The sequence below is a fragment of the Tetranychus urticae genome, chromosome 2 (assembly GCF_039701765.1).
Source record: "Tetranychus urticae isolate SD_2017Ah chromosome 2, NJAU_TeUrti_SD_1.0, whole genome shotgun sequence".
NCBI classification, from domain to species: domain Eukaryota; kingdom Metazoa; phylum Arthropoda; class Arachnida; order Trombidiformes; family Tetranychidae; genus Tetranychus; species Tetranychus urticae.
The window spans coordinates 4,684,804-4,706,809 of NC_142959.1; the positions used below are offsets into that span (position 1 = coordinate 4,684,804).

Sequence of the window (22,006 nt, forward strand, 5' to 3'; positions counted from 1 at the left end):
TTAATCTAATCCAATCAAGTGTGCTTATCTAATATATATTAATCCACTTCAACAGTTGAGCTTACCCTGGATTTGCCTTCTGTCCATCAATTATGTAAAGTTTGCAAGTTCTGTGTTACAGTTAACATTTCAAGCTAACCTTTTTTGTCAATCATTTAAAGTAATCTCTTTTTACGCTTGTGTTGTTCATTTTAAAAGTGAATTAAGTTAATGTCTGTGTTAAAATTTTAGCCCATTTTTAATGTTAATTGCTTGATAAAATCAAATTGAGATTCAAATTGAAGTTCATTTGACACAATTTTGTTACTTTGATTTGGGTTTTTAAACAATATCTGAATCTAACTGGTATCATCTTGGACTATATATCTTTAAGTACTCGATATTTTATTTTTCTCTCAACAAATCAACACGGATTATGTTTTTGCTTATCAATCAATTAATGTATAAATTTGTTTTAAAATAGTCATCGTAATTGTTGTAAACATGTTAATTGAAAACCCTGAGTCCCTTAAAACCTGGTTAACTTCCTATTTGGAGCCCTTGTAAGTGTCTTATTTCATTATCTTTATCAACTGTAATCAACCTCTTTTTTTCTGTAATGCCTTACACTCTCCTTGTGGTTGGTGTGTTAGTATGTTAAATGTTAATGTGTGTTTGTGTTTTTGCTTCCATTGCACACATTTTACTCTTTCTTTTGATAATTTATATTTAATTTAATCGATATTAATTCAACTACAATGTTTAGTTCTGTTGCTTAATACCTGCACTACATTAGGCTTTGATCCAGATTATTTTAATCTCCTCTGGTTCTCTCACTTCCTCTAGCAGTCTTATAATAGCAGCCATGAAGTCTACCGCTTAATTTTACCTCTTCTAATTAGCACATTGTTTTTGTATCAATTAATTTTCAAGATTTATTTCTTAGTTTATTCTTGATTGAATCTTGTTTTAGAATTTATTTCTATCCAACTTTCCGTAGTCTTCAGAAATTTATATCCAATCCAGTACGTTATTTTCAGCCAGTCGAGGCCTATTTATTTACTTTAGTTGGCTATCAATTTATTCGTTCATTATTGGTCCGTTTTCTACTCTTACTTACCTTTTCTCTTCAATCCATTTATTCTTTCTTATAATTAAAGGCAATTTCTAATGTTTTCTTTTGTTTATATCTTCCAAATTTTAGGTGTGATGCCGATCCTCAAGCTTTGGCTCAATATGTTATGGCTTTAATTGGCAAAGATAAGCCTGCTAAGGATCTGAAAAACAATCTCTTCGAACAATTGGAAGTGTTTTTACAAAAAGAGACTGAACCATTTGTTGAGGTTCTTTTTCAAACGTTAGAAAATAAATCTTACTTGAACTCTGTCCATTCGGATAGCCATAGTAGTACCTCATCTGATAGATCGCCAAGTGGCTGTGATGGTATTGGAAATTTACCATCCACTATCGATCATTACAAAGTTCACGAACCTATTGGTTCACCTTTACACTCCCTATCACCTATATATGATCCTAAAATATCTTTATTAAATTTACCCGATTCAAGTGCATCAGCTCCCAGTAATCAATTAACAGCTACTGCTCACTCTAAAAGGTCATATCATAACCGAGAAAGAAGCAAAAGCAGGTCTCATTCACGGAGTCGAAGTCGATCTCGTTCACCTCCCATTTCATCTTCACAAAATCGTCATCGTCCACGGGATGTTGACATGAGACGACCAGGTGGTTATGCAGTAGTTCCCAATCAAGGTGGATCTCGTAGCCATTACATTGAAGAAAGAAATCGAAGAACAGGTTGGAACGGACCTTCTTCAAGAGGTATGAGTCGTCGTTATGGACCATCATCATCATCATCTTCATTATCATCATCATCTCACCTTGGGGGAGGTTATCGAAGGAACCAGCAGCAGGTAACAAGGCGTTCTCGGTCTCGATCTAAAAGTCGGACACCATCAAGGAGCAGGTCTAGTTCATACTCTCCTCATTCAAATCGAAGTCGTAGCCGTAGTCCTAGCCATGATAGGGGTCGTACAAAAGATAAAACTAGAAATAAAAACCAGAATAGAGTACAATCTACCTCAAGAAGTCGTAGTCGAAACAGAGATGGTCCAGTGGCCAAAAGAACAAAAATCAGCTCAAAATCTCCTCTTGATGAGGAGGGAGAAGATGGAAAAGAAGATAAACCATTCATCAAAAAGCGATGTCGTGATTACGATGAAAGAGGTTTTTGCATGAGAGGTGATCTATGTCAATACGATCATGGTAGTGATCCTGTTGTATTAGACGGTGCAGTATCGTCAGTTGTTCTTGGTCTTGCCGCCAATGGAGCAACAACTTTAACTGCTACCCAGAGTATTGCAGCGGGATCAGCTAATTTCCTCAATGAACCCTATAACCCCGAAGCACCAGGGATTGATAAACAAATGAATCCTCATGGAGCTCGTCGTGGCTCTGGTGTTGGTGCACTTGTTGCTCCTCTTCGTGTACCAGTAAAATCAGTCGGTAACAATTATAATCACCTTCCTCAGCATCCATTCTGGAGCAATATCACTACACCATTGCGACCAATCCCTCCTGGACCTGGTTCTAGTTCTTTCATTCCATCATTGAGTCAACAAAATAGGCCAAGAGAATTAGTTGGTGTTCCAACCTTATCTGATGGTAAAAACTCATCATCATCCTCATCAAATATTAATCCAGAGATACCCAAAATACCTCATTCAAGTACTATTGATTCATCAACTTCAACAACAATCAGTGGAAACAATAATGGATCTAATAGTCATACTACTAATAGTAATATGTCTAGGAGGGGAGGAAACAATTCTGGTCGTGGAGGTAATGGAAGTGGACATAGAGGAGGCTTTAGAGGTGGTTACCTGAAACGTATGGTAACCAATGATAGTGCTGATAAGTGTACATTAGAAGTTCGCAAAATACCGCCAAATCTTAATACCATCGCAAATCTTAATTCTCATTTCTCGAAATTTGGTTCAATTGTAAATTTACAAGTTTGTTATGATGGAGACCCAGAAGCCGCCTTGGTTCAATTCGCTAGTCACAGTGAAGCACTGTCTGCCCATCGTTGTACCGAAGCTGTTCTAAATAATCGTTTCATTAAAGTTTTCTGGCATTCAAAGGACCAAAGTCAACAGTCTAACCAACAATCACAACCACCAGCGACCCCAGCCCAATGTCATCAATTGTACGGTAAAGCATATGAATCTAGTTTACGAGATCGTGCAGCTAACGGAAGTTTAGTGAATGAGTCCAAAAATATCGACTCAAACAATTCTCGACCGAATGTTAAAGAAAGACTTGGCTTACGTCATGGCACAGATCAGGATAAAAATTCTGTATCAACCAATGTTACATCTACTGGGTCCATATCTCGAACTGTTTTCAACCCATTGTTGTTGAAAAAACAATATCCGTCTTCTGCATCTATAGCAACTTCCACTACAGTTAATCAAGCTAACCCTGTCGTGAATCCAGGCGCGCCCAATTCTGGTCCTGTTGCTCCCGCTAAAAGTAAAGAAGACCTCAAGAAAGATAAGCTTTTGAAAAAACTTGACTTACAAAAGAAACGCCAGCAGATTCTACTTTCCTGTATGCAGCAGCAAAAACTATTGATCGATAAACTTCAAAAAGCCAAAACGGATAAAGAAAAGACTGATATCCGATCAACAGTTGCAGCTCTTGACAAACAGATTAAAAAACTTGAAAGTGATATTAAAAAGGATGCTGAGGTGATACTTGCTGAAACAGCTAAGCTCCCATCATCCGGAAAAAAGAGTAAAATACAAGTTGAAAAAGAACTTCTTGATGTTGAAATGGACTTTTATAATGAATTACATAAAGGAGCGACAACAACTGAGCTGAATGCGAAATTACAAGAACTCAAAATTAAGGTTAGTATTGAAGATTAAACTTTATTCAAATTAAGTAGACGATTTTTGCTAATATATTCATTTTATCCTTTTCTTTCAGACCAAAAATCTTTGCATGAATGATGTTAGATATACAAAAACAATGATGAAGCGTTTCGCTGAAATGAAAGGTGCCTTACGAGGTCGTAATCGATTAGCTAATCATACTTTGGCCAAAAATTTTGAAAACCTCAGAAAAGTTGACAGACGAACTCGTAAAATTTTTATTGAAGGAGTAGCTGAGGATGATAACAACGTTTTACTGGCACATTTATCGGTAACTATTGAACCATCATCTCATAATTACTTGATTTATCAATTGATTATTGTACCTTTAACTCTCCTTTTCTGTATTTTGCTTAATCTAATTTACTTATTTACTTTTTATTTACAGCAAACTGCTGAAATTGAAAGCCTGGAGTCAATGCCTCAAGGTGTAATGGTTACTTTCAAAACACGTCGAGATGCTGAAATGGCTTTACCCTTAATATCAACTGTAAAATTGAAAGATCAAGTTCCACTGAAGGCATCTTGGTTCGATGAAGCCAAAGTTAAAACCGAAGAATCAGAAATCGCAAACTCTATCGATAAACCATCCGATTTAGAATCTTTGATCGAAAATGAAATTAACTTAAATAACGATAAACTTGACGAAGACGTTGACCAAGAAGATTTAAATGAAGGAGAAGGTGTAGAAGATGAAGAAATCCCAGAAGCATGTGAAAATCTATTAAAAGAAGAAGAACAAGAGGAGGAGCAAGATGAAGAACGAAAAGTAGATTTTGTTGAAGATGAAGAAGAGGCAAGAGCGGAAGCTCCTGAAGATCAAGATGAGGAGTTTGAAACATCTCCTGAAGGCGTTAATGTTAAAATAGATGAGGGAGACAACGATGAGGAAGGTGATGAAATTGGAACTCAAGATGGTAACCAAGCTTCACCAGTTGATGAGTTATCATTGGGCGTCGGAGTCGAAGATGACTTACTTGAAGAGGAAGAAACTGACGATGAAGATGAAAGTCGAGCATGGCGTCGATAACTAACTTAAAAAAGTGATAAGTCAATTAAAGAGTAAACAAAACAACAAAAGATGAAATTAAATAACAAAAAAAACTTTAAAATTAAAACGAGAGAGAATAAAAACAATGTTAAGAAAAAAGCTTCATTTTGATTACAGTTACAACAACAAAAAACTTGCCTCCATTTTATTTAAACAACTGATTGTAGACAATATCGTTCTACATTAGTCCTTTTTATTCCGAACTAATCACAAGCTTTGACTGTAATTGCAGACCAAGTTTGTCTCAGCATTTTTTGCTTCTTTATCACGAATTGCTTCAAATACTGATTTCAATAGTGATTCACGACAATTAAAGCAGTGTAAGGAGACGTAGTGAGATTCAAAAAAGCCAATCAAAACTTTTAAATGATTCATTTGATCGAGTAGATTAGTAAAAAATTGTTTCTGAAGATCAGATCATAATTATGCAGTTTCATTATTAGAAGAAATCAATATGAATAGATCAAACTATTTGTTTGGCAAAAGAAAAATCAGGAGTAAATCGTAAATATTGAAGCAATTCAGAAGTGAATTTAACCTGGTAGTTAAGCAAATGTTTAAGGTTCAATTTTCATCGATTTCATTCAAGATAAAATGAGACTCAAGAAAATGCTGTTTGAATAAGTGGACATCACTGTAGTCAATAGTAATGAGAAAATAAAATGGTCTCGATTTATGCCTGTTTATCACATAGACTTTCGTTCTGAGCATATGAAAATGAGTTTGAAAATATTGTCATATTTCTCGCTTATTGCCTTTTTTAGTCTTATTTCAACTTTGTAACATCTATTGAATTAATAACTTAAATGAATTATTAATTTTCCAGACTTTCTCGGCTACTAATTTTAATCGCTTTGTGGAAAGAAAAAAATTTGACTCTCATTTTATCGAATGAACGCGTTTGTTTACTGGGTCTCCCTCTCGTCCTGCTTTTGTTGATTTGATTTCTTGGTCGCAATAGAATTGAGAATGTACTGATTTCAATTCCACTCCATGGTTTCATTTGATGTCTTCATTTAAGTGAAAATATTCTTTAAATCATTTTCGATTTTCTATTCTTTCCATTCTTGGTAAATTTACTGACAATTTTGAGTAAAATCGATATAACCAAGAATAGTGAGCTTTATTAAACATTAAACCGAAGCTTCTCAGCTATCTTGCTCAATTTTATGCTAATTTAACCTCGGTTCGAGTTCAGAATTGAGAGGCCAATTCAATTGATAAATTCACCGAAAAAATTGCAGAATATTTTGTTGACCATGGACGAAGATGATGCTATTCAAGTGAAGAAATACTGTTTCGATCAGATTATTCTTCGTGTTTTGTATCAACAGTTTCATCATGACTTTCGTGTAGTCATAATAAATATTATCTTAAAATCTTTTTGATTCTTTTACGCTTCAAACGTGAAAATTTCGTGCATGTAATTATTATTATCAATAATGTTATAAAATTATTAAATTATTACATGCATAATAATGTAATGACCTTTGACTAGGCGATGAAATATCTATTTATTTATTTATGCAAATTGCATTGTTAAAAGTTATCAATTAAAAGGTGAATATTCAATTTCCTCGGATTGTTGTAGCTCGGAAACAGGCCAGTATTTACAGTCTTTTTGGATTGTTGACTGAATACTATCACTAGGAAGCCCAATTTTATTAACCAACAAATCGGTCAGTTCGGCATACTTGTCAGCACTCATGGTGTTAGTCCTGGATAAAATCATACCGACTCCTGTGATAATGATGAATGTTGAATGAGTCACATTATTAAGTTAATGAAGAAACTCCTAGTTGATCAGAACGAAGAGACACTTACGGACGGTTATTAATAATTGAGGGATGTCCATGCAAAAAGAAGCAGCCAGATAGTTATCGTAATCAGTATCAGCTACATAGAAATTGATTGGCCATGGAACCACTAGAAATAGAGAAGAATTATCATGTAGATTAGTTTTGATGAAAAATAATTGCTATATTGATCATTTGTTTTACAAATATGTTGTAATATAAAGTTAAACAAATTGCACTTACTTTCTGTTAAGGAATTGAGATTGAGTAAATTTGGGATATCAGTGCGTTTGGCTATTCCAATGTCACTAAACTTTGAACCACTAGACGATGGAAGATTAATCTGCATTACAAACCATTCAAATCAATCAATGATGTTTACTTACTCAGTTTTGATTCCACCAAATGAGCAATTAAAGTTTCCATCCTCTCGAGGAGTGAAATCATGGGTAGTACATGCTCTGCTTTCTATGAATTCACCAGCAGTTAATCCAGCAATTTCATACCATCGACCGGCAATCTAAATCAATCAAACAACAAATTAATGAAGTAAAGCGCATTGACTAAACACAATAAATTATTATAAACTTACTTTGCTGAGATCAACAGCAGGAACAGGTAGAGGAACTGGACATTGACCAAGAGCTGAAGAAGCAAAAGCAAAGACAACGAAGAGAGTTGCGATCATTTTCATAGTTTTTACACAAAAGAAGAAACTAAATGTTTTTAATGTAATTTGTTGCTTGACTGATGCTGATGTGTCCAATATTTTCACTTTATCTACGTTATTTCATCAGTTTATCCAAAAATATCATCTAAATATCAAAATAAATATCTAAAATAAAATACAAAATCTAATTTAATTACTATGGATTACCGATCAATAATGATAATCTTCAAACAATGAATAATGGATTCAAAGGGAGAAAAAAAATCAAAAGATTAGTTTTCTATTTCTATATTTCACAGGATGAAAATTAAAATTATATTCACTGTCATGTTATAGCAACATGAAATCTTATCTTTAATAGTAATAATTTCATTTAAAGTATTAATAAGCAATATTTTTTTTGTGCGACAGTTATAATGAAACAAATAAATTCTGGTTGATTTTCAGTAGGAGAACAGAATTTATGTGCATCTCATGCAAGCTATTTTAAGGTGGAAAGTTTTAAAGATAAAATGATGAATATGTGATAGTTGAACCACTGCATCGATAAGTTATGACTCATAACTTATGAGATATAAAATCGAGGGCGAAGCCCGAGTGTTATCTCATAGCTTCAGGTTAATAACTTACGTATGAACTTGAACTTATTGCTAGATCCTAGCGCTTCCAGTTAGAGCTTAAGAGTTAGAGAGTTTAAACACATTATTCGTGTTTTGTGGTGATTGTTGGTGATACCATTCTCAAAATATTGAGGCCCAAAGATTTAAGAACGGTTTATAGCTCAGGATACGAGGCTTTGTGGTTGACCTAGTTGTTAATATTTATATATTGTAAAGATTGAAAATGAGAGTTAATCAAACATGATTTATTTACACTTAAAGGCATCAATTATGACTATTATAAATATTAAACATAGTTTGCTTATTCAAATACTGAGATGCAAAAAAATTAGTAGAGTTTATGTTTACAAAGACATTTTTATAATACCCAGATTAAGGTAAAACAAGATATTATAGGAATTGAACGTTAGAAGTAGACTGAAGATTTAATTACAAATTTGCGTGGATGTTGATAGAAACCATCATTAGAAGATTATTTAGCATGAATTTACAACTGAAAGGAAAGGATCCAAGTGCTTAGAGTTTTCCTCGTGAGATTTTGGTTCAAAACCTATAAGAGCGGCTAATTTTTGGCCTGATTTAGCGCCTCTCATCCATTGGACTTCAATTATTTGTTGAACAAAATTAACGTCTTGAATTACATTCTTCACAGACTCTGGATCAACCTCGCAAGCATAATCCAATGCTTGAAGCATTCGTTCCATGGAAGAAACAGGAATTCCAAAAGATTGAATAAATAATACAAGGGCAGGTATTTCTAGGTCTTTAAGAGCAGCGTCGATAAGAACGGGAGAAGATGCACGCATAAGCCTAAGTCGAAGCCAGTCTGGAAGTATACTAGCTTCTTCCAAAGTATCAGGGATTAGTGTAGTTGGTATTGGATCATCAAACCACATTTGGAGTAGTTTATTGAATTGATTTGAGGCTGTTTCAGGAGGATCATATGTTAACAGGATTACTAAAGATTGAATAATTATTATGTTGATGACAGCAGTATGAGTTGGCCATTTAACTATCAAGTTATCAGCATTATTATCAGTTATTTTTTGTTCGTCCTCTTCCTTAACTGGATTTTCAAGAGATATCATATATTCATAATAAAGTTTTATGCAAGAGAACAGAAAATCATCTCGATAATGTGGATCTTTTGTGATGTGTTTAAAAACTGAGGTTCGGTCGATTATAAGGCGAGAAACGTCCATAAGTGTTATTTTGTCACCAGGTACGCCATATTCAGCAAGAAACTGGATGTAACAGCAAACTGATTCTGGGTCAGTTTCGACTAGAATTGCTGATCGCAAGCAGATGCAAGCAATTTTCTTGACTGCTTGAAAGTTTTCTATTGTTGGCAATTTACCCAATAACCAGTCTTCAATGTTGAACTTTAAAAGGTCACTCAAATTGTCAACCATATTTTCATTAAAACACAACACAAGGTTAAGTGCTTTTGCGACTAAACTACGTAAAGATGATTGAGCAGAACAAAGGCGTCCCATGAAGTATTCCATCAATTGTTTGGCAACGACAACATCACGATTAAGAGCATTTTGAAAGTAGCTCAACAGTTTACAAAATTTCTTTCGTTTTTCTTTTCGTTTTGGTTTCTCAGATTGTTTGGATTCCAAGAAAATGTTCAGATTTTCATCATCATTAATATAACGCAAAGTAAATTCGCCTAAACATTGAACAGGTAAACTTGACAGGTTCTCACAATTCATTTCAATTAGATCGTTAAGCCATTGCATAGTGCTAAGACCCAATCCGGTACTAGAGCTCGACATGGATTGTCTTTGTTGTCGCTGAATAATCTCTAATAGGAAATCAGGATTACGACTTTGACACAACCAATAACCTATTCTTAATCCAGCATTAATATTTTTAAGCATATCTAATGCACTTTGAGGTGGCTGTCTTGGTTTGCCTTGTGGGTCAAAAGTTATTAATTTACTGAGCAGTAAACTGTTTCCTTCAGTGATTTGTCGTTTACTTGAAGCAGCTGCTAAATGTGATTCAAATTGTAAGATCTGTTGCTTTTCAATACCAACGATTCGCAGTTCATTAGCTTTGAGATCTTCATTTTGTCGAGTTGCTGGTGGAAATTCAAAATGATTAGTGATACACATTTCGATTAGCAAAGCTAAGGTTGGATAGTTTTCCCAAGCCATTGATCCGAATTTCGTTGAATTGTGAGCCACAATAAGCAACAATTGAAGCCAAACTTTCCAATACCAGTCATTTATGGCCAGTGAAGGTGGTTCATAGCCCGGTGGAAGTGTTATGTTTTCCGGAATGCGGTAAATTGAGTTTTTGAGAAGAAGATTGAAAATGTCATCTTTTTTGATGGGCAAAGTGGGGTTGGTTACATCTCCATCGTAAAGAGCTGCTGCACGTTTAATCAAAGCATCAGACAATTCTATTGCTTCGGGAGATTGAACAGGGTAGTCTTTTGAAAGACCCATCTTTAAAATACGGATAAGACTATCCTCGTGAACTGGAACTTTAGTTGTACAACGGAACATTGCGTCTCGCTCTGACTCAGGTGGCCAATTATCTTTGTTGTAATACTGTTCAGCTGATTCCATAAGAAGACATTTATTCAAACAATGCATATATTCCCCTCTTTCTGGCTTATAAACTTTCATTACAATCTTCTGCATCCAAATTATTGATAACCTTTGCATCTCTGCAATTTGTCCTGAAACTGTTTTGAGAATTTCTTTCTTTGTCGGCTTTGATACAGATTCTCTAGCGATAGGATAGACAGTTAAAAACATACATAGAACAATAATGTCAGCGATTGAGGTTAAAACTCGAGATAAAATATCGGGTGAATCGATACCAGCCATACGACTATTGTCGGTGGTTAATGTATCAACAAGTTTAACCAAATTTATGTGCTCATGTTTCAATGTTTTTACAATTTCTCTAAGGAGATGGCGAATTTGACGAAGGAAATCGTCTTTGATTAAAAATTCTTGAATCAGGTGAGCCAAACATTTTGTTGCTCTGGTAGGAGAGTGTTGGAAAGCCACGGAAATCAAATGCATATTACTGGATCCTCGGTTGTTCGAAAATTCGATAGAGATGGCATTTCTCAGGACAATAATTATATTTCCTTCATTTTGACTCAAAAGTTCTTTGATACAAAGAAAGAAATGATTCATCAGAACTTTAGTTTTGAGACGCATCTTGACAAGAGCAGAAATAACATCACTATCTTCGTCAGTACAGTTGACACAGACTGCCAGTAAAAGATCTTGTGCAGGTCGACTAAGTTTTGGATTTTGTAACCAGATTTCTAATTTTTGGGCAACTAGTAATCGTATTTGGGGAATACCAACAGTTGAAATAAGAAGTTTAAGTACATTGCGGTTAATTTCTGATGGAACCTGACGTCGAGTCAGCTGTTCGTTGATAATATCATAAACATAATCATAAACAACCTGTTGGTTGTGATTATACCTGGGTACAACTGGTAGTTCTTCACCGAAAACATCTTTTAATCCACTAGAGAATAGACTTATAGTTTCATCGGTGCTGTCTTCAGTAGCATGGCTTGGACTTGTTGACATGGGGGATTCAGAATTGGTTTTTAAGACACTTCCAGGAGCACCTGCAGAAGATGGTGTAGAGGGACCAGAAGAACTTGGATTGGCGAAAATATCTTGAGACATAAGATTTTTGGGAGGATTTTTAGTATTAAAAGCAGTTAAAATATTATCAACAAATCCGTGGCAAAAATCTGAATCAACCCATACACGATCTCCTAAAGAGTCTTCAATGTAGGCTTTCAAAAATGATAGATGCCACTGTGATTCATCTATATGAGCAGCAAGTAATAGGTTGGCAGCAAGAACCGCTAAAACAAACACATTGTTATTTAATTTCACTTTAAATGGAGCAGATGATGGATCTCGCCTGAGGAGAGAACACATCGCCTCGATAACTGTTTCACTGGTAAAATGTTGAGGCCTTGTTTTGGCAAGGTAAACTAAACTTAGAACCAAAACTGAGTCAGGTTTTCCTTTACTGGATCGAAGCTGTTTTACCGCTCCACAAAGGTAGCCATCAATTTTGGACTCATTCGGAGTTCCTTCAGCTTCAACAATTCGTTTAATAAGGAATTCTGATTCAACTTCAATGGCAAAATCTTCCCATTCATCAAATTGTTTATCCAATTTGCTGGAGCTGTTCCCTGTACCACTACCAGATCCTCCACTAGTACCAACATTTGATCCGCTAGAACCTCCGATCAATACTTTTGGACGCTTAGCAGCGGTTCCTCCAAGTGCAAACAAACTACTGGTTGCAGGCAAAGGAACTTTAGATTTGCCACCTCGTTTACCAGGAACTGATGACATGGTGTAATCGAGATGCAGTTCAGACACGGCCTAACAATTAATACAGTCTTATATTACAAAAATAATAAATAAACATAAACATTAAAAATAAACTGGAAGCCAGATAAGCTGATAGTGAAATTTCTGTTGAATTTTTCACGTGACTTCCATCTGTTTGTTTGAAAAACAGTCACTAGATGTCATAGTTTTATTTTAAGCTTAAACTTTTTTATTTTCGATTCAAATTGTTGATTAAATTTAATTAAATTTACTGAGTAATTCAGATTTATACTTTAAAGTGTTATTCTGCATTTGCATATCTCATGCAAATTTTGTAAGTAAGTAAAATTTTATTTTTAAAATCTTGATTATCCATCGTTCAACATACTGACGAGTATCGTGAGTATGGTTTAATGTCATATTTAAGTTAATTTTCTGATTGTTTGCAATTAAAATAAAACATTTTTCATAAGTGAAATTAAATATCTTTGCATTTGGACACAATTTTGAGAGTATCTCAAAAGCTTAATCTCAATTAATTTACAGCTTATAACTTGCTAGCATCTCGTTACTTCGAACGCATAGGAAACATTAAAATGACTTCCTTGGTAATTTTTATTGTGATTGTTTAAAACCATCAAAATTTTATCAAGTTATGGATTACTCCATTGAATAAGGAGATAAACAGAAAGGATTCCATGAGATTAATGATTTTTATACTTAACTATTCTCAAGTTATAATAGATGATAAATAATATTTTACATAACCCTTTTAAAATAATGCACTTTAAGTACATCTAACAGAAATATCAGTTTATCAAGAATATTTTAATTTTTCCGAATTGAAGTGAATTTAAGGCGATGGATAACTAGCCAGAGAAATTAAGTCCAGCATTGATTCCATGAAGACCAGCATCAAGATCAGCTGCAACTCCCATTGGGCCAACATTAGCATTAACACCAACGCCAGCACCACCAAGGCCTAATTTACCCCCAACACCAAAACCTACTAAACCTTTGCCTCCTACATTACTTCCACTGCCTCTTCCAAACAGTCCTTTGCTGCCGAAAAGTCCACCTCCTCCACCGTTACTGCCACCACCTCCAAACAATCCACCACCACTATTACTTCCACCACCAAATAATCCACCACTGCTTCCACCGCCATTTCCTCCACCAAACAATCCCCCTCCACCATTACTTCCTCCGCCAAATAGTCCACTTCCACCACCGTTGCCTCCAAATCCACCATTTCCATTCATTCCACCCTGTCCATTGTAACTTCCTTGTCCATTGTAACCACTTTGTCCATTGAAGCCACCTTGTCCTCCCATGCCACTTTGACCGTAATAGCCTCCTTGTCCAGTGAAACCACCATTTCCATTCATACCACCTTGTCCTTGGTATCCATTCTGTCCATTCATTCCACCTTGTCCGTTGAAGCCTCCTTGTCCAGTCATTCCATTCTGATTATGATAACCATTATGTTCACTCATACCATGTTCGTAATAACTTCCTTGACCGTTCATTCCACCTTGCCCCGTGAAGCCATTGTTTCCACCCATACCTTGTCCCTGATAACCATTCTGTCCATTCATTCCCCCTTGCCCATTGAAGCCTCCGTTCATACCGAAGTTCCCACCCCTAGTAATTCCTTTACCCCCATTAAGTCCATTGTTTCCAAAACCGTTACCACCATTAAAACCATTGTTACCAGACATGCCACCATTTGCTCCATAACCGTTATTTCCTTGAAACGATCCTTGATTTGATCCACCAAACTGTCTTTCACTATTGAAACCATAATTTTCGTCATTTCCAAAACTGTTTCCACCGTTAAAACTTCCCCCACTGTTAAAACTATTTCTGCTGCTGAATGAATCTTCACCTCCAGAGTTACTAAGGCCAGATCCACGACCAAGCAATTTACCAATACTGCCAAGTCCGCCACCTTCGATGAAAAGTAAGAAGGGAAAAAATGTTGAGCAATGGCAACAAAATAATAATAATCACTAGATAATCACTGGTAAACTTCAATAATAAAAACAGAAGGATAAAAAATTTTATTACCTAACAGGCCGTTAGCCAAATTTTTGATTAAACCACCGCCATTGCTTGCACCTTGACCAACCAGTGATCCTAATTCAGAAACGAGATTACTGGCACCACCATTACTACCTCCGTTATCACCTGAATTCGCATTATAACCACCGTCGCCACCAATTCCTACCTTCCCTTCAAAATTTAATCCAGGAATTAAAGAAGCTCGTTTCTCAATTTGATGAGAATCACCAGCTAAGCGATAATGGTACTCTTGATTTGTTGGGAACGGGCGAGCTTGTTGGTTATAAACATCTCGTTTCCGATTATTATTTTCAACAACGTGAACCGGCGGAGAACCAGAATAAGATGAAGGTTGTGATGAAGATAGCTCTTTATTTTTATCAGCTTTAGTAATTACATTTGAGTCAAATTTATTTGTTTCACTGACCACTGGATGGTTTATTGTTGATTTATCTTGAACTGCTTGTGAAACATAACAATTTAAAAGCAAACACAATTTAATGAGAAATAAACAAAACCAAGTTTTATCCATAACAACACAGAAGATAAAATATTTCAAAATTTTTTCCGTTAACTTAAAATACTGAACTAACAGTTGACTCACATGAGCATAGTGTCAAGATTAGGTGATGATGTCAAGTCAAAATGTGCCTAGCAAAGTGACATAAGCGTCACTAATAATGCCGATGTTTTCACATTGCAAAGTAATTGTGATAACCAGTGTATTTTTAATTGTTAAATAAAACAAAAGACTCAGCCAACTATAAAAGGTGTTCAAATCCAAAAATCTAATTAACATTGAACTGTTTTCACTTTTGCATGATGATCCTTTGTAAATTTAAATTTGGTAAATAATCTTCTTCAAAGGAAAAGTTGAACACAAAGATTCAGACAAATAATTAACCATATAATTCAAAGACAATAGTACAATTGAAAATGTAACAATCAACAGTTAACAATATTCAATTAACATTGACTTCTAGAGGTCATCAATTTGTTTTGTCATCACTTTGTTTCGAGTGATTTTTGGAAATATCAAAATGTAAAGTGAATCTTGTTTGCTCTTGATCTAAATCTTGGTCTGGAAAGCTGAATTGAATCTAGAATAATGTTAATATTAAATTCAATTAATTCAGATTGTAAACCTCAAGGTAATCAATATTCTTTCAATGCTATAATCTTTGGATAAGCCATGAATTAATTTGTTTGGTGGCCGTTTTGTTTACGATTTGATGAAAAAAATGAAATGATCTTCTTCTTTAGCCATTTCAATGGTAAAAAATATGATTTAATTACTTTTCTGTAATACAAAAATTTAAGGATCACTTGTGAATTTTTAATAAATTTCAAAGAATGTGAAACAAACTCTGAAAAAGAGGAAAGACAATGATTACAAAAAGTCTTTTAAGGCAATTTTCATGGTATAATAGACAAGTGATGAAGTAATAATTGAAATAGACTAGCATTTCATTCAAAGGATTAGAATGTGACAGATATTAAAAAATGGTTTATCAAAAAAAGGTCACAAAATCTTCGATGAGGCAGTATTGGGTTGAAATGTGGACTAAGGTGATAAATAAAACAGGTGAATATGGTCGATTGTTTATGAGTTGGCTTCAAGTATCTCCAAATTTGAGCAAGATTTTGAGTTGGTAGAACTGGAGAAAGAGAAAAGGTAGAAAAATTAGAACTCATTAAGAAAATCAAGGCTATAAGAGTTGAAATTAATGATACGTACTTTTTGAGTAATTGACGATTGCGCCTAAGCACATTCAGAACCAGATCGCCTGTTTTGATAGATTTAAAAATGCCGATTGCTTCAGCATGAGTTAAACCTTCCATAATGTGGCCATTGATAGAGAGTATCTCATCACCTGGAGAAGGAGAAAATTACAGAAGAGGTAAATTGTTAACACTTATAAACAAATGTTTGTTTAAATGAAAGGTTATCATTAATTTTGATTAATTTACCTTCTTTTAATTTATCATCTTCTGCTGCTTGACCATTGGGTACAATGGTTTTCACGAAGATTCCCATGGCACCTTTGGGTGAATCTTTCCCGCCAACGAGACTGAAACCTAATTTTCGACAACCAGGACCTTTCTTGAAGACAACAGTATGACGACTGGTTCCTAATGGCAACTTTGGTTTTCGAGGGACTGTACAAAGGCCTGAAGAGATCTATAAATGTAAAGAATGAAAAAAATGTAAATTAAATATGATACAGCCATGGAGAAGAACTTAATCATCGCATTCTTTGCATGAGCTACATTATGTTGAAAGGTTGAGTTAAATATGTTAAACTGATATTTGATAAGCAAAACGCAACAAAAAAATGTAACAAATTGAACAAACAGTGATGATAGTTGAATACAAACAAATAGCAGTTCAAAGGGAGCGTCAAAAAAAGCTAATTGAGTTAAGATGTTTGCTGAGTATCTAGTTGAGTTTGGAATAAAGATTGCGTGATCTGAGGTCATTAAGTTTGGATGAATGCCAAATGATAGTGATTATTGTAATGATACAAGTTGAAATTGAAAGTTGTCTTTACCATTGAATTTGTTTTGTTTTCTTGTTCAACATTTGACAGTTTTCTTTTAAACTGGTCAACTTCATCTAATTCAGGAATTGGACCTGAAATTGAAGAGTTGCGATGACGATGATTGGTGCTAGTCGATGAATTATTGAGCAATTGAGATTGTGGTACAGGTTGTGGTATGAGTTCATTTTCAACAGCAGATAAATTTGTTGTGGAGCTGATTGTATCAACATCTGCAAGTCCATCAAAATTATCAACTCTCCGAGCAACAACCAGTTGAACGAGTCTTTCAGATTCTTTCAATAAAGATAAAGCATCTGCAAGACATAACCCACTGAGTGAAACTCCATTGACCATGAGAACTTGATCTTGTCTTTGTAAAAGTCCACTTCTGTAAAGAAGAAAAAAGCAAAAAAATGAATAAAATGATACAGGATAAAGTTGACTCGATGAAAGAGGATTATATCAAGATGAATGGGAGACATTTTTACCAAATTTAAAACTGAATTTGAATAGACGCTTAAAGAAACCTTTGAATTGTCGCAATAGGAAAGAATGAGTTTGAATCAAAATACAAATTTAGATTAATTAAAGAAATAGTTGGACCATCAGACGGAAAATTACTCAGACCGATGTTTTTGACCTTAAAAATAATTTTCTTTTAAAGCCACTATCTTAAAGTCCTTGTATTGATGATCAAATGGTGATTTTTTATATAAAATGATAATTGTTGATGAAGAAGGTGCAAGTTGAATGGTCGATGGAAGCTATTCAATTGGGCTGTACCGTGAAAAGTCACATTTTCACTTGACGGATCAATGAAAATAAGGTTTAGAAAAAAAACAACAATAATAACAATGAAAACCTAAGAAAATAATAGTTTTTGGATGACTGAAAGCAACCATTTTTCATGTTAAAATGGTAAAACTTTTTCTTGGTTCTTTAATAGTTTACAAAAGGTATAGACTAAAGCAAAGCATCACAATAGAAGTAAATAGCCAAGCACATCAAAATAACGGCAACATACTAATCAATTTTTTTAACAATATTCATTTGATTAACAATTGCAACAAAAATTAGGAACTAAATGTGAAGATTAGCTTCTATAATTTGAGGAAAAGGATAAGATAGACAAGCATCAATTCAAGAAAATAAAGAGCAATTATTTCTATTGTTAGCACAAATTGAGATGACACATAAGATGCCGTTTATGAAGGTAAAAGGAAATGAATTCACGCTTTCAAATAGTTACCTGTCTGCAGGGCCATCGGGTTCAAAATCAGCGATGATGTAACCCATGGTATTATCTTCATTTGGCTTTGGTGTAACGTAAATTCCAAGGCCTCCATTATCATCCTTTTCAAGACTGACAGCCATCATCTTTACTGGAAACCTTTCCTCATTAATGCAATCTAAATTTTCATCAAGCATTGCAATTCTTTCATCGAGAGAATAAGTTAACCCAGAGGAAGAAATGGTTGAAGATGATACAGAGAGTGGAGAGGAACCGCCATGAGTAGTGGCAAAAGAGAGTGAAGTTGGTGATTTTGTCCAGAGTCGACCAGATGAAGATAAATGTTGATCTGCCGATGAGTGTAAAACATCTCCTTCCATGGGAACAACAGAGCAATCAAATGAATTGTCCACTTCATCTCCATTGGGGTGAGGATGAGAGGCTGGTGAACTGGAGGATGTTGATGTTGTAGAGTTGACTTCATTGTTGGATGCAAAAACTGCACCAAAAAGGCTTGTTCGTCTCAGATATGAACTAGAACTTGTTGAACTTGAGGTTGACATTTTTTGATTTCGCGAAATTAGTGAACAATCTGGCGTGTCAACACCTTTCTCGGAAGACGTTAGAGCAGAGTCGGTTGAATCAACTGTACTGATGGAGGCTCGACTTCCTTCTCCATTTGTTCGGTTAGAAGATGACTTTTTACGACCGCGAAGAAACTTTCTGTCCAGTGTCCAAGCTTTAAATTGTCCCATCAATTTGACTGTCGATTCCTTTACATGGGAACGCGAAGAGGAGGAAAGGTTATTCAAAGGAGTTGCTGAGTCAATTCCTATACTATTGTTGTTGTTCACAATGTTGTTGTTTTGACTATTTTGACTGGCGATACTTTTGTTGCTCATGTTCAACGAGGCGTCAGAGCGTATTACATTTTCACTGGCATCTTTGATTAGACCAGAACTGAACTCTGTAGGAAGAAAAGAAATTGAAGAAAATGTTAAAAGGTAAACAGGTTAAAAAGTGGGAAACATTGAGGATAAATTGAAACAATTTTTTTGCATTTCAGTGATAAGTGATAAATAAAAGATGAAAATCACACTTCAAGGGAGGCAAATCATGATGAGAACAAAAATCAACATTCAATCATTTACCAAACAATGAAATTAAACTTCAGTGATCGTCCAACAACCAAAAAGGGTTAACTTTTGTTGTTTTGGTCTTTATGTTTTCTCGTTTGATAATGGAAATAAGCTATTTCATAAAGTCTTCATTTTCTTGTAGGTGACTGTAGAGAGTGGGTGTGTAGTGAATGATGATTATGATTATAATAATAATGGCGGTGGCGATGATGATGTTGGAATGAAGATTCTGTTATATTTACTGTATTAACTCAAAAAAAGTGACTTAAAAACAACAGTAAACTCGTCAAAAGTAAGCATAACATTGAACCAACAAACTTCATTTCATTGGGTTAGTGGCAAAAGCTAGTAGCTTCTGTTTTCACCCTAGGGCGTTACAAGCCAAACCCAGATTTTGCTTACATTTAGCCTTGCATGTGCATAAAGCCCTCTTCTTTATCATCATCATCATCATCATCGTCGTCGTAGTCATCATCATCAGACCTAATTTTTTTCCTTCTCTTTTTCCTCTCAAAAACATTTTGTGTTACATTCCATCCTACAAGAAACAAGAAGATTAAGAAAGTTGTTGGTTGTTAACATTGAATGTGATGAAAACAAAGTAACTATCAGTCGAGTCATTTAACCAGTTAACCAAATTAACCAGATAATTGTTCCATCATTATGCTCATTTAACTAGTATAATTTACCCAAGTTGGTCAAAAGAATAATAAACAATAAGTAAAAAAGACTAACAGTTTGCCTTTAAAAAGCAATCATCAGCATTAATTATCAGGATAAATGGGTTCAGATTCAGTTAACTGCTGGCTGGTTTTGATAATGCAAGGTAACAACACACAAAAAAAGGAGAACAATTAACAGTAATTAAGTTCAAAAATGGATACATGAGTAAACTTGTTTTGTTTTTGATATTACAAACAACAAATTATGATGACATACGAACAGCTTTTTCCTTGCAAAACAAAAATGACAAAGAAATTGTGCTTTGATTGACTGATTGTGTTTATTCAAAGTTTCACCGTCATCAATCTCAAAGGATTAATCAAGATTAAATGAAACAGATGACAGAACCACTTTCCATTTTCTGACAATAATCACCTTTATATACCTTGTTGGCTTCAATTTCTCATATTAATTTTAATCTTTTCATCTTATTAACACTTTTCTTTTGTCCAATTTCACTTGCACAACTTTTCAATGATTTATAAATTCTCTAAAAACTGTTATTTGTATTTGAATAATTGACCTGGGAAAGCAAATTTTTGGGACAGCGGAAATGTCTCAAGATCTATCTGGTAATTTCCGATAACAGTTTCTAATACAGTTAATGTGGCCATGCTTATCCAATACTCATAAAATTTTAATTTTCTGGGTCAGTTAAGGTCAGGTAGATGTTTTTTTCTGAATAAATTTCACTCATTTTTCATAACTGATTTGACAATTATCAAAAATTTAAATTCACCAGTAAGATATGTATCGAAAGGAAAGTAAAGGAAAAATGAATATTATTAAATTCAGATGAGGTAAGATCATCGACCTGAGAATTTACTTTAATTAAAGTAATGCTATAAACACAATTATTCAAGCTTCTGGTTCACTGATTAACACAAAATATCCGTCATTAACAACAATATAATAACGATAAAAACAGCTCAACTAAACACGCATAATGTACCTGCAACAGGGAAGGAAAGTCAGACGATCATATTTTAATTTCAATCATAATTACACTTGTTTCACTATTTAAATTACTTTAGAAAGGGACATCTATTGGTGTGCTTTTTCACTTGACAAAAAGAAAGCAAAAAAATGGTCTTTTCCAATGTGATTTCAACTAATTAAACGCGTATTTAATTGTCAAAGCTGAGGTTGTTTTGATCGTAAACTTACCTTGGCTGTTATTTGTAAAAGAATAATTTCCACTATTTGGTTTCAATTTGAGCAAAAATGAGGTGAACTTTTGTAAATTCTCGTTGTGAGGACGGTTCATGGGGTCAACTGGGTCCAAAATGGGGTCAAATGTGTCCCAAATACCTTCACGATCACAGTCTTCGTACAACAATTTACCAAAACTATTCAATGCTGAACACTTTAAAATGTTTGCTTTCTTTTTGGCACATAAGTTAGTTTTTTTACTCTGTATAAGGTCACTTTGGTCACAAGGTAATTCGAGGTAACAATTCATTTCAGGAATAAACAAAACAATATACAAAAAAAGTCGAAAAGAAGTGAAAACATCAAAAAAAGGCAGCTAAAATGGCCGCTAAACAACGAAAGGAAATAGTGTAAAGTCTGGCCTGTCAACTTAAGACAGGCCTTAAGACTTTAACTTTTACTTGTTTGTATGCGATGCGTGGGCTAGACTAGCTCCCTCTACAGATGAGACTGACAGTTAAACTTGGGTAACATTATTTGAAATGATGTTAGTTTAGTAACTAAACTTTGGTTACATGCTCATTCTGATGAAACTTTCCAATCTGAACCATGAGAATCTTCTTATTCAAGGTTTCCTAATGTTTTCAATGGTTAATCAAATTGAGCTATTAAATCTGCCTATGGTGTATCAGACATATCTTTAATATCCTTGTGAATATGAACTCGTTGAAGCAAGGTTTTT

At 34.4% G+C, this 22,006-nt stretch overlaps 5 protein-coding genes across 8 annotated transcripts; 1 reads left to right on the plus strand and 4 right to left on the minus strand.

The window, feature by feature from the left end:
* The first annotated feature begins 393 nt into the window (after positions 1 to 393).
* Positions 394 to 5,085, plus strand: swm (Zinc finger protein swm). 3 transcript variants are annotated; one of them, XM_015934000.3, is made up of 4 exons: positions 394 to 542; positions 1,184 to 3,911; positions 3,991 to 4,206; positions 4,324 to 5,085. In XM_015934000.3, the coding sequence occupies exons 1-4, from the start codon at positions 484 to 486 to the stop codon at positions 4,963 to 4,965; spliced, it is 3,645 nt and encodes a 1,214-aa protein (XP_015789486.2). In that variant the 5' UTR covers positions 394 to 483; the 3' UTR covers positions 4,966 to 5,085. The 3 variants fall into 3 exon arrangements, with proteins under 3 accessions (XP_015789486.2, XP_015789488.2, XP_015789487.2); XM_015934002.3 differs by having other exon boundaries at positions 467 to 1,004; XM_015934001.3 differs by lacking the exon at positions 394 to 542 and adding an exon at positions 581 to 1,076.
* A 1,396-nt stretch (positions 5,086 to 6,481) lies between these two features.
* On the minus strand, positions 6,482 to 7,532 carry LOC107366403 (apolipoprotein D). The gene is made up of 5 exons (XM_015934003.3): positions 7,375 to 7,532; positions 7,169 to 7,302; positions 7,026 to 7,105; positions 6,811 to 6,912; positions 6,482 to 6,726 (listed from the first exon to the last, which is right to left on the minus strand). The coding sequence occupies exons 1-5, from the start codon at positions 7,474 to 7,476 to the stop codon at positions 6,536 to 6,538; spliced, it is 609 nt and encodes a 202-aa protein (XP_015789489.1). The 5' UTR covers positions 7,477 to 7,532; the 3' UTR covers positions 6,482 to 6,535.
* Positions 7,533 to 8,296: 764 nt separating this feature from the next.
* On the minus strand, positions 8,297 to 12,588 carry IntS1 (integrator complex subunit 1). The gene has a single exon (XM_015934004.3). The coding sequence runs from the start codon at positions 12,431 to 12,433 to the stop codon at positions 8,549 to 8,551; it is 3,885 nt and encodes a 1,294-aa protein (XP_015789490.1). The 5' UTR covers positions 12,434 to 12,588; the 3' UTR covers positions 8,297 to 8,548.
* Positions 12,589 to 13,106: 518 nt separating this feature from the next.
* On the minus strand, positions 13,107 to 15,144 carry LOC107366405 (uncharacterized). The gene is made up of 2 exons (XM_015934005.3): positions 14,483 to 15,144; positions 13,107 to 14,363 (listed from the first exon to the last, which is right to left on the minus strand). Exons 1-2 carry the CDS (start codon positions 15,006 to 15,008, stop codon positions 13,282 to 13,284), a joined length of 1,608 nt encoding a protein of 535 aa, XP_015789491.1. The 5' UTR covers positions 15,009 to 15,144; the 3' UTR covers positions 13,107 to 13,281.
* Positions 15,145 to 15,742: 598 nt separating this feature from the next.
* LOC107366406 (PDZ domain-containing protein 2) lies at positions 15,743 to 21,698 on the minus strand. Of its 2 annotated transcripts, none has more exons than XM_015934007.3 (6): positions 21,280 to 21,698; positions 18,269 to 19,217; positions 17,029 to 17,407; positions 16,448 to 16,658; positions 16,215 to 16,350; positions 15,743 to 16,134 (listed from the first exon to the last, which is right to left on the minus strand). In XM_015934007.3, exons 1-6 carry the CDS (start codon positions 21,572 to 21,574, stop codon positions 16,080 to 16,082), a joined length of 2,025 nt encoding a protein of 674 aa, XP_015789493.1. In that variant the 5' UTR covers positions 21,575 to 21,698; the 3' UTR covers positions 15,743 to 16,079. The 2 variants fall into 2 exon arrangements, with proteins under 2 accessions (XP_015789493.1, XP_015789494.1); XM_015934008.3 differs by lacking the exon at positions 21,280 to 21,698 and adding an exon at positions 19,402 to 19,718.
* Positions 21,699 to 22,006: the final 308 nt, after the last annotated feature.